General features: G+C 37.3%; 1 protein-coding gene across 3 annotated transcripts in view; it reads right to left on the minus strand.

Moving 5' to 3' along the window:
- Positions 1 to 12,327, minus strand: part of SNX10 (sorting nexin 10) — a 43,503-nt gene extending 31,176 nt beyond the window's left edge. Inside the window, exons 1-2 of one of the 3 annotated variants that reach the window (XM_081971425.1) lie at positions 12,198 to 12,296; positions 3,361 to 3,458 (exon numbers count right to left, since the gene is read on the minus strand). In XM_081971425.1, the coding sequence (XP_081827551.1) occupies positions 3,361 to 3,393 (33 nt within the window). In that variant the 5' untranslated portion in view covers positions 3,394 to 3,458; positions 12,198 to 12,296. Of the gene's footprint in view, positions 1 to 954; positions 993 to 3,360; positions 3,459 to 12,197 lie in introns of those variants that run through there. The other 2 variants (XM_081971426.1, XM_081971427.1) reach the window with 2 other exon arrangements.
- Between the last annotated feature and the right edge of the window lie 254 nt (positions 12,328 to 12,581).

Below are 12,581 nucleotides of genomic sequence, written 5' to 3' on the forward strand. Positions count from 1 at the left end.
ATATGTTCTAACCAAGTACCACCTCAGTACTAATCAGATCTGAGTAATTTAAGTTTTCTGAAGATTGCCCAAAAAATAACTATAACAAATACCAACTTGCTGTTTTTCAATAGCAAGATATTTTGTATCTAGATAGCATTGAATATCTAGACTGATCCTTGGCCTATCTATCAGAACGGTTCTTCCAGACTGGGTTTTTTATAGCCCTCCTGAAAATGCCAGTGTTCAGACATAGGATCTTGTACATAGAAAGTACATTCTGACCACATCTTCTACACTTAGTGAAAGCAAGAACTTTTTGCAGAAGTGTTCAATCATATCCTTTGCAAATGCAGCTTAATTATGTTTGCTTAGTCCTTAGTACTGAAAGGATTAAAAACACATCCCAGCCAGTTTTCAGCTGAGTGCAGAAGTAAACAAAATGTTCAGGAACTGAATTAAGAGCATAAGCTAGCAGTTTTAAAATAAAACACAGGTACTAGAATAAGAAATGCTTTATGGCCATAAAGCAAAAATTACTAATGCCATTGCACATGAAGTTTCCAGCAGGCTGGTACAATAATGATTATGAGGCACGAGCCTGCTGAACTTATTCATCGTATCTTGTGACACACTAAGTATTTATCATGAGTACTGCACAAGGTAAGTTGGAAAATTGTTGCCAATCCCCCTCCAAGATCTTCTGATATCTTATCCATTTCATGATAGCTATTATCCAGCCAGCATTTACTATTTTGTTCCTTGGGGGGGGGGGGGGGGATTAATTGCATGATGGCCAAAGTAGGTTCTTGTATCATCTCAAATAGGTTGTGGAAAGCATATTTTACCTCAAGCTTGTTTGGTTCTATAAAGCAGTGGTCCCTTTTGGGCACCAGGGATCAGTTTCCTGGAAGACAATTTTTCTATGGAACAGAAGAGAACAGTTTATGTTTCACTGGCTTGTCCACCGCTCACCTCCAGCTGTGTGGCCCAGTTCCTAACAGCTCATGGACCTATAAAGAAACCCATGCTTATACCCAGTTAAAACTGAACTTGCAACACATCAGCTTAAGCTGGTCTTAATTTTGGTTCACATATCATGGCAAAACCATGGCTAGAACAGAAAAAGTCCAAAACAAACTATCATTTCATACTGCCTTTACTTTGTCTTTATTTACAATGTTAACATGACTTCCCAATTCTCATGTAATGCTATGTTCAACCACAACGGATCTCACAAACAGTAATAATGTGGTTGATAATAGTTTAATCCTGAATGATTAAATTAGCCTTTATATTGGTTAGACAACTACTGTATTTCTGTATTGTCAGCATGACCTCCTAACCTGTTCTCTCTCTCTCTCTCTCTCTCTCTCTCTCTCTCTCTCTCTCTCTCTCTCTCTCTCTCCCTCCCTCCCTCCCCCCCCCTCCCTCCCTCCCTCCCTCCCTCCCTCCCTCCCTCTCTCTCTCTCTCTCTCTCTTGCCTTCTCCCAGGGTGGAGAGATTTCCTAAACACATCTTTCTGAGCTGCTTTTTTTCATCTCAGAACTGATTCAGAGGTGGGTTGCTCTCGGTTCGGCCTGCACATGCACAAGCGAACCAGTAGTAAAAAAAAAAAAATGGAGACCCACCACTGAACTGATTCCTAACAAGCTGCAAGTTCACAAAATCAGCTATTACATTAACTTGTTGATTAGAAGTTTTGGTCCACTCACAGCTACTATGCAAAACTGACAAGACCCTAATAAGTTTCATCCTAAAGGCTTTTGTTTGCCTTTTAGCATTAGGGTTAGGAATTTGTAGGGCAGGAAAGAATGTGTGTGTGGTGGGGGAGGCTATAAGAGTTACCTTTCCCCCCCAACTTCTTATGACTGTTTCAAAAACCTTTCCCAGTTTTGGACTTACTTTACTGTTTGGGGTTCACTCAAGTTGACTGGAGTCATATTTTTCTGGTGATATAAATGCAGATAATCCTTGGCTTATAATCATTTGTTTAGTAACCATTCAAAGTTATTGTGGCACTGAAAAACATTATTTAAAACTGATCCTTGTATTAACTTCATCAGTGGCCCCATGGTCACATGATCTGATTTGGGCACTTGGCAATAATCACACATTTACAATGATTATGGCATCCCACATCACAGGATTTCCACTCGTGACCTTCCTAGCCAGCAAACAAAGTCAACAAGGTAAATCAGCAAGTTGCAGTGACCTGATATCTTGCTTAATGATTGGGCTGCTTAAAGACAAATTTCCCAATCTTTATTATGATTGACATTGATCATAAGTAGCATGGAGTAGCAATAGCACTTAGACTTATATACCACTTCACAGTGCTTTACAGCTCTCTCTAAGCAGCTTACAGAGTCAGCATATTGCCCCCAACAATCTGGCTTCTCATTTTACTGACCTCAGAAGGATGGAAGGCTGAGTTGAGCCTGATGAGATTCGAACTTCCAAACTACTGACAGTTAGCAGAATTAGCCTGCAATACTGCACTCTAGCCACTGTGCCACCATAGCTCTTTGCACCACTACCTGTACATTTAAGAGAAAATTCTTAATAAACTTTTTAAAAGGTTTATTACCATCCTAGAATCTCCTTTTAGGGTTTTTATTCTCTGGTATCTATTCTAAATCTAAATTAAGCATCCACACACAGATGAATAACAACTCCTGTGGAACCACTTTCTAGTGGGGTGTGTCTATGTGGAATCCTAGGGAACTCAATTTAGAATCAAAGTACTAAGCACTGCAAACCTTATAAAATTCTACTAGATAGAAATGATTTTACCTGAAGTTTTTCATAGGATAACACTGTAGAAAAATGGGCACAAACAAAGATAGGGAAGATGTCAACGACAGTTCTCTCAGAACAGAGAACAACTAGACATGAAAAGTATATTTGATACCGCATAGAAGATTATAGAAATAGTTAACATTGACATTGTGACAGAGAAACAGTATAATAAAATATTCACATTTCTCTCAATCATAAAACCAACCAGGAAATTGATATGGGCCAAATAATATATCTTAACTTCTTTTTTTCCAAAATCCTTCTCCCCCGCCCCCCCCTTCTTCTTCAAGTCAGTTTTTGACTCCTGGAAATTGCCTGGACCAGTCTCTATCATTTTCTTGTAGTATCTTCAGAAGTAGTTTGTCATTGCCTCCTAAGACTGAGACTGGGGAACTGGTCCAAGGTCACACAGCTGTGTTTGTGCTTAAGGGAGGACTGTTGTGTAATTGTTTCCCAATTTTTAGTCAGGTATCTTAACTATTACACCAAATTTGCCCTCACTTTGATCTAATCTCCGGCCTTCACAGTTTCTCAAATTTGGCAATTTTCAGATCTATGAATTTCAACTCCCAGACTTACCCAGCTAGCAGGGCGAATTTGAAGTCCATGCATCTAAAAGTTGCCAAGGTTGAAAAACAATGTTCCAATATATAAAGCAGAGGACATCTTTCAAGTCCCTAGTAAAAAGGTATAATAAAAGGGAAAATCCCATTGTTTTGAGGAATAATGCTGATTTTAACTATACACTGCCCAGTAAGTTTCAAATTGAACTAGCTTAAATCAATCATAATTCTAGTGTTTTTTAAACAACTATAATTTTAAGTTAATTTAAACAAATTATTTTATATGTTTCTCATTTTTCCTTTATATTTTTTTAGTTCTCATTCTTAGTTTATGCTATTGAATAGATAAGGAGGGAATATGTTTCAATAAGTAGGGCTCTCACCAATGAATTCTGTACTTCCTATTTGCAAAATATTCAAAGAGAATATACTCATACAATGTAGTGATTAGGACTAAAAATACTATGAATTTCTTTTTGTTAGACAAGCAATTGTTAAAACATTTATGGACATTGTGTTGGAAGTATAAAAATATTTATGGATGAAAGTTATTTAATCTTTCATTAGATTCTATTTAGTCTATTCAAGACGTACCAAAAGAATGATGTTGACATAATTCAACATCATACATTCATGTGACAACAGCAAACAGCATTTTCACATTCTTTCGGTAGTTAGCCAGAGAAACAGTAATTTGTGTTGTGCTTATGAAAGGTAACTGACTAAGGAAGTAGAACTTCAAGGTAAAATAAGCTTCAAAGGAGAACAAATAAAACATTTTAAGTAGGTAAAGTGTATCAAATTGCTGTATTTCTATATTCACTCACCATTAAGCCTTTTGATAATTCATAAAGCAGAAAATAAATATCAAAACAATCTAACAGGAATGAAAGCAGGTAAACACGTGCTAGCCATGCACTTAGCTATTTTTCAGATGAGTGTGTACCTCATTGTGTAATGTATAAAAGACTTACAGTAAAGTGAAAAATATCTTAGTTATGTTGCTTTGCAATCCCTGTTTGTTTTATTTCTGATGGTTGGACAATGCTAAAGGTAAAGAGGTATTTGTAATTAAGAGGTATTTTGGGGTTGAAAAAATATTTATAGACCCCTCATATCTGGGATATAAACTGTTTCAACTTCTCCTCTCAAGATGTTGCTATAGGGCATTGTGTGCCAAAACTAGACATAGGGACAGTTTCTTCCCCAATGCCATCACACAGCTGAATACCTAATTCTCACAGTACTGTCTAATGTCTATGTACATTTACTCATGCTGTATGGCTATAATGTTATTATATCCTCATCATCATCTTTACTATCCCTTCTTATTGATATTATTACGATGATGGTGATTAAACTATTGCTTTGCTATAAGCTTCTGCATTGGAGATAAACTCCCTCTGTGTCTAATCACACTTGGCCAAATGAAGTATTCCATTCCATTCCATTAAAATGCTACATTATGGATCAACATACTAATACCTCAGGCTATGAATTTGCACTGACTTATGAGGGAAAGGTCCTCCATTGACTTAATGTGCATTGAACTGTTTACAGGGATCTTCTCCAAGTATTTTTTCCTTAAAACTGTTCTTGATTTCTGTGAACACCCTGGGATTAGACCAGGTGTGAATGTCACATTGGAAACTGAAATATAAGTGTATCAATTGCAAAGAAAAGTTATCAATAAATCTATTGGTGAGAACTGAGACTATTGCAGATGCATTATGGCCTTCAGCCTACTCTAATTTGTAGCATATGTAAAATGCTCTTAATCCGCCTATCCCAGGTCCTTGGTAATGACTCGTAGGTAGACTAAAATGCCAAATCCAGTGTGAATGGTGTAACAAACCAAAATAATAAAATATTGTTATTCAGATCATATTTCATTTTTAACTAAGGTTGCCAGATTGGAAATCTGAGAATGATTAAAGAAGACACTTGTCAGTTATTTACTGTAGACCTTTCTACTGTTTGTCTGTGGGGAATTCAAATCAGTAGGTGAATGCCTTGTTTTGAGTAGAACTGTTCAGCTACATTCTTCACCAATACTCTATACCCAATTCAAAAAGCTTTTTCTATTTGAGATTGCATTTTCTTATCTCATCTCAAGCAGACACCATAATATCTGGGATCACACCATATACTAAGCCACAAAAACTATTTACAAACCAAAGTGGTTGAGTCTGCAAAACATAAGAAGCCAAAACCAAAAAGATCACATGTCAACTTCATGCAATGTGAGAAGTCAGAATGATATTTCTTTTTATCATATTTGAATTTAGAAACCTGTTCTGAATGTAAGCAGAATTTTCAGCTTTTCCTACTTAAGAAACCATGCAGGTTGTTAAGTAGAGTGTGGGGTATCTGTGGGATGAGGGACATTCTGGGATTCCTACCTCTGGCCAGGTTTACCTGACACAGATCTTGCCCACTCTGAGGCAATCTGGGGTCCTCTTCCTATATCTCAGGGTCTTTGCAATCCTTAACGTATTTTCCCCTCCCTCCCTCCACACACACACATACACATTAGGTCATTGAAGGTTTTATGTTTGTTTTCCATCCCACTGGGCGCTACAATCTTCTCCCTACCCTCATCTCGCACTTATCTTTGTAAGATCCCCAGAGCTTGTGTTGGAAAAAGAGGCAAGGCTGCTTCACCGCTCAGCATTCCTGCAGATAGTCAGGAACAGTTCCATCCCCAAGCCACATGATTTCATGGTGGCAGCAGCCCCAATTGTTGGAGCAGCTACAATCCATTGCAACTGCTTCAAAACTGGTGTTTGAGAATGGGATAGAGTTTTATGGCCTACAGGTGGCTTTTCTATGCCATCTTGACTCTTCTCTGTCCCTGCACTTTGAAACAGGATCTGTCTAGAGGCATGAATGATTCCCGTTCTCCAAATGTTCCAGGAAGCTCTTAAGAAAGACGTAGGTCTGTTGTAAGATCTGTTGTTAACATATCATTTATATAATTTTATCCAGACAATGATGACTCTTTTGAATTATGTATTATTTTAAATACTGTATGTCACTTGGATTCATTTGGGGAAGGGGGAATTAGCGTTGAAATCCAATAAATAAAATAACAAATCCATTATTGCAATACTGTAAAAGATTAAGACTGTACATGCTATGAATAAAACTATACTGCTATTACAAAACTGTGGGGGGAAATTGAATATGTAAAATGCAGTAATATGACATTATTTATTTAGCCATATTTCTATATAGTTTCAGCACTTAAAGAATTCAGGGGAATCAATCTGTCAGATGTTTGTAATGGCCTCATTATCTCCTGCCAGTTTTACAAAGCTCCTGAAAGGGGCTATAAATTACCTACATTCATGCAGGGCTAACTCAACTGTAAAGCTACTTGCCCACCTGAGTAAAATAATCCAGTATCCATCTAGACTGAAATTTTATACCTGTGTAAACAAATGATAGGGAAGGGAAACTAAAATAGATCTGGTGTTCTTTTTTTATGCCTCCTTTGACATAGTATTTAGAGGCCAAAATAATAGATGATTTGGAAAGAATTGAGAGGAATTAGAAGCTTATGAGTTTCACTGAAGCCTTGCCTTTCCCTCTCTCAGATTCTATTAAAGTACTAATAGATACTATTAACAAGACAATTTATATTGTCTAAAATCCAATTGATTTCAAAGAGATTTCCGTGGCAGAACTTAAGATCTCTAATATGGAACCAAGGTCAGCTTGAGTTACCTTGCTTCCACTGTCAATCTGCTCACAACTCTATATGAGTTGTCAATGAGCCAATCTTTCTCAAGTTGTCACATTTGTTGCGAAAACTTCTAGTCCAACACAGATGGACAAATTAGGGAATACAGTGAACCTTCAGGGAGAGAGGAAACACAGGGACAAATTACGACATATATTTGGATAACGAATAATATGTGCCAATTTTTAAGGTGAAAAATGATAAACAGCCAGGAAAATCTCTGATGTCACATGTTAAACAGTTCTTGAGAACAAAATAAATAGTAATGTAAATACAAAAAAAGAATTTTTATTCTTTTTAAACCTAAGTTCAGAAAATAACAAACTAATGAAACAAAGCATGTATAGATGAGCTTGACAATTTCATATGAATGTTGATTCACTTAGCTCACCATTCAAAATGTCACTGAAAAACCAATGGAACTGATGGGAATTCAGAAACTTGAAGACTATTTTTGACATTTTAGTTGTCTGCTAAAATGTTGCACTAATAATGTATTTTTTATTTTTATGTCGTGGATTTTTGATAAGGATAAAATGATAAAAGATGAAAAATATGTACATTGCCTAATGAAATATGAATCAAGTATTAACACTCAACATAAGAAGCCTTTATGTCTTATTAATAGGGATAGAATAAATCCATAAAATATTTAACAATTACAGTACAAACTCAGAATGCCACTAAATGGACACCAACCCTGATTGTATAACACAGTTATGCTTGGTTTACATACTATCCTAACCCTTAAATCTGAATTATTAGAACCTCATACCTGTATTAACATGAAACATTATGCCCACAGATGTCTACGCAACATGCTAAGCCAATTTTATCATACACTAAACCAGTGATGAGATTCAAAATTTTTTACTACTGGTTCTGTGGGTGTGGCTTGGTGGGCGTGGCATGGCTTGGTAGGCGTGGCAAGGGAAGGATACTGTAAAATCTCCATTCCCATCCCATTCCAGTGGAAGGATACTGCAAAATCCCAATTTCCTCCCAATCAGCTGGGACTCAGGAGGCAGAGAATAGATGGGGGCAGGGCCAGTCAGTGGTGGTATTTACTGGTTCTCCAAACTTTCAAAATTTCCACTACCAGTTCTCCAGAACTGATTAGAATCTGATGAACCCACCTCTGCACTAAACAATGGATTATATAAACTTTAGCCTAACTAACATGCTGTGCAAAATCACGACTACATGAACTCATGAAATGGCTCTGTTATTAACATCTCTCCATCTATCATTTTCTTTTCTTACTCTAATTCTGCTTTTATAGCTTTAATGTTCTTCTAATAATTATTTTATTATGATTTTAGGTAATGATTGTTTTATTTACTTATGGTTTTACCTGACTGATGTATGGTACATAATTTCTATGAGATCGGGCAGCCATATAAATTTGATTAATAAACAAACTACCCTACTTTATATCAAGATGGCAGATAGGTGGATGTTTTGGCTTTCTTCATATAATCATCTCTTCAGCAGCCTGAAGTTTCTCTAGTTTCCTACCCTTCAATCAATTCTAAAGAAAAAGTATTTTTGCTGAGCTCTTTCAATAGCAATACTTCTTGAGCAATTGTTAGAGAATGTTTCCTTCCTCTCAAGAAATATAGACACATGATCTACTCTATTTTTCTGTCCCAAAAAAAACTAGTGGAGAATTTTGAAAAACCTTTTTTTCCTGAAAAACTTCAAAAATATTATTTTTCTAGTTTTATTCCTGAGGATAAGTAGTACACAATGTACACACTGTCTTCACAGCTGAAGTAGGCAGTGGAATTGTTGAAAGATGATTTACTGGCAGTTTTTTTTTGGAAATCGAAGAGATGTAATATAAAATATATTAGTTGGATATAGATGGATAGGATGTAATTTATTATCCCATCTATATTATTTTTATAAATAACTCAAGATGCTAAACATATCTAATACTCTTTCCTCCTCATATTTTCCACACAACAAAACACTGTGAGATGGGTTGAGTTGACAGAGAGTGACTGGCCAAAAATCACCCTGCTGGCTTTTGTGACTAAAGTGGTACTAGAACTTAGTCTCTTGGGTTCTAGCTTGGTGCCCTAACCACTAGAGCAAACTGGTCTAGTGCCACCAAATATATTCTATTCTCAAGTAATTGAATCCTGTCCTGTAAGACTAACAAGTTGTATTGTATTTATGACGTGTATTAATATTCCTTTGTAAACTGCTGCCTCGGTATGGAATTGTCAGTTGCACAAGATGATAAAGTTGCTTTGCTTAACCTTTGGACAATCCCTTGTATCTAGAAACAAAACTTTAGTTTATTGCTAAGTACATCAAATGGTATTTGGCCAGTCTGTTGAATTTACGTTAAACTGTCATAGCATAAGAGGAATCTAGATGTGTTCAGTTGAATATCTGTATTAAACCTAATCAGATATTTTAAGTCAGATTGCCTTGAGGTCACAAGATTGCACAGCATATCAAGGGCCCTATTCCAAAGGAAACTTCATTTTTATAGGGTGGAAGTTCAGCTGGTATTTTAATGGCTCAAATGGGCATCTTAAACTTCTACAATTTTTAAGGCACCTATGTTGCTCTTAAGCTTCCCCCAATCCTCCTAAATGCCAGGCTGAAATCTATAGTTCCACCTACTATAGGAAGGATTTGGGGGCATCAAACAGGGTGCCAATAAAGCACACTTTTTGTTCTCCTGCCTTAGCTTCTTTTCTTCAGGCCCTTTATCTAGTTTCCAAATACCCAATTCCATTGGGAATGGAAAAGGAATGAGTGAACTATTAATAGGGTTATCTCTGAAGAGATTACTGGGTCTTGAGAAAAAACAAAATGGGAGAAAGAACTTATACTCAACAAAATGAAAATGGGGATTTGTTTAAGATGGAGCAGAGATAAACTCTAAAAAAGGAGGTTCAAGATTCTGTTACAATACCCTACAACAATAAAGAGTACTCTAGGAATCTCTTACCAACCACACAGAACTGACACTTATCATTAGATAAGATTGTGGTTGAATGGCACTAGCAATAATGCTTGTCAACTCTTATTAAAATAATTATTAAATATGAATGTCATATTTAAAGATGTATAAGAGTGTATATTAATTTATACATATGCAGTTCTATCAGCTTGCCTGAAATAATTCTGAGCATGTTTGGTGTAGCAGTTAAGGTACTGGCCCACAAACCTGGTGATCATAAACGCTAATCCCACCTGAGGCACAATGCCAATGAGGTAACCTTGCGCCACTCACACTCTATCAATTTAGGAAGCAAGCAAAGGCAATCCCCTTCCAAATTCTAGTGAGGAAAACAGCAGGGACTAATGCTGGACTCTTCACGAATGACAATGACATAAAGGCACACAATTTGTGATGAGCTCTTCTCACAAGCACTGAAAGCATTAATACAAAATACACAATACTGGGAAGTGGAAGGACAATTGTACCCATCTATTTCATACATTAACTTAATGTAAAAAATAGAAAAATCCTTCACAACCATGCAACATTAGGAGCAATTTTAATAATATTTTTTAAATATAGGTTTGTTTGTTTTTTAAAAATAGATGATTTTTAAAATGTACATGTTATCCAAACCTCTTGCATGAGAGTTCTGGGGAATTCAGCTAAGGATTGGGTGTTCTCTTCATATGTTCATTTTTTAAAAAAAAAACCTTCTTAAATGGGCTAGAAGGCCTCCAAGGTCCCTTCCAGCTCTATTCTAATCTAATGTAATCTAATCCTCTTCTGTTTCCTTTCATTTCTATTTGAAATGAACATGTTAAACTCATACTAGAAATTTAGCTATACACATGGAAATCAGAGATAGAGGCAAGGAGTTTAGCTCTGCTGTGCAGCCCATGTTCCAAGTTTGAATATATACATAGACTTTTCTTTCAGAAAGCAGGTCATCCCATTGTCTTCAGCCATTTTATTATTATTTGATTTCTGTTTCTTGCTTAGTTCATATTTTGAGAAAGGCTATTTTATCTCCAAATAGTACACATTTATTTCTATTCACTCAAAAAAATTAATTTAAACTGATTCTGCAAATCCAACACCTCTCTCTTAATAATTGAATGGGTTTTAAATCTGTAAAATTTATTTATACCAGATTACCCTTTTCTTTTCTTTACAACACATTTTAAAAGATGATTACTTTCAATGGGCTTTTTAGTTTTGATCACACCATAGAATAAATTTGCCTATATAATCTATGAGCGGTGGGAGAAATGGTCTGTCTTGCAGCATTAAGGTTAAACTTATTCAGTAAAAATTAAATGCATCAGACTCCCGGGATAGCATTTTTGTATAGTTTCCAGTATGTTTTTCACGAATGTGAAATTCGGGGGGGGGGGGGGATATCTAACTCAACTCCTGCTTTGATAAATTCGCCTCTTTATTTCTTAAAGGCAGCACTGTAATAATATAGGAGGAATGAATCATAGTGACGTCCTTCCAAACAGATGCAGCCAGGAGGAGCAGAGGAAATCATACCGCTGTTATTATAATCATTACTCTCTTTGACTAATTTTTTCACCCTGAGCATAACCATCAGATACCAGGAAATAAAACTATAGTACAAGATTTTATTTTGGACCAGTTCTGGTTCCAGTGTTCATTCTATGCGCGGTACTTTCCGGAGCGAATCTTTCAGGGCGGCAAAGGTAACGAAGGAACGGAAATTCCTCTATTAAACCACTTTGGTGATGCCAAATCACTATCAAAGCGCAATCAGAGTGAAGCGGCGGAATTAAATCAAATTTAAAAACACGGAGGAATGACTTCATGCGGGGAAGAAAGAGCGGAGGGTCTCTATCCATTCAGGGACTGGAGAGCCAGGAGAGTAGCTTCCTCTCTCTGAACCGGTTGCCTTCCTGAAATGGTTTTGGATTTCACAATTCTCGCCCAGCGCTGTCTGGGGATAATGGGGCTTGAAGTCTGACCCATTTGGAAGACAGATGCAGTATAAGAATCTAATCGTCGTGCCACCCTACAGCAAGGGCAACCTCGCTATAGGAAAGGCGATCGCCCACCACGTTTCTGTTATACCTTCCCATCTTTTCGCCCTTCCTTTCTTTCCAGCCAGCCTCAAATTACTTACCGGACTACCGCGGCTCCTCAGAAGCGAGGGGAACGGGCAAAAATAAGCAGCAACCAGTACGAATCTCGATCTCCTCGCGCGCCACCACAAAGCCGACAAATGCAGCAACAGCTGACCGAATCCAGGCGTGGATAAGGACTTTGCATCCACGTGATCGCCGGCAAGAGGCGGGGTTGCCGAGGTTTCGTCATCGCCCGCGGTTGCGCTAAGGTGAGTCGAGGGAAAAAGGCCTGGAAAAGCGCCCAAGGCTGGTGGTAGGCGCCCGTGGCTGATTGGAGGAGCCCCGGGTGGCGAAAGTGGTGGGGCCTAAATCATGAGCGGCTACCCTGGCGCATCCCTCTCGTCCGCCGGTACCTAGCCGGTTCTTCGCGTTCAATATTTATT

This window comes from Natrix helvetica (assembly GCF_964273705.1).
Source record: "Natrix helvetica genome assembly, chromosome: Z".
Taxonomy (NCBI): domain Eukaryota; kingdom Metazoa; phylum Chordata; class Lepidosauria; order Squamata; family Natricidae; genus Natrix; species Natrix helvetica.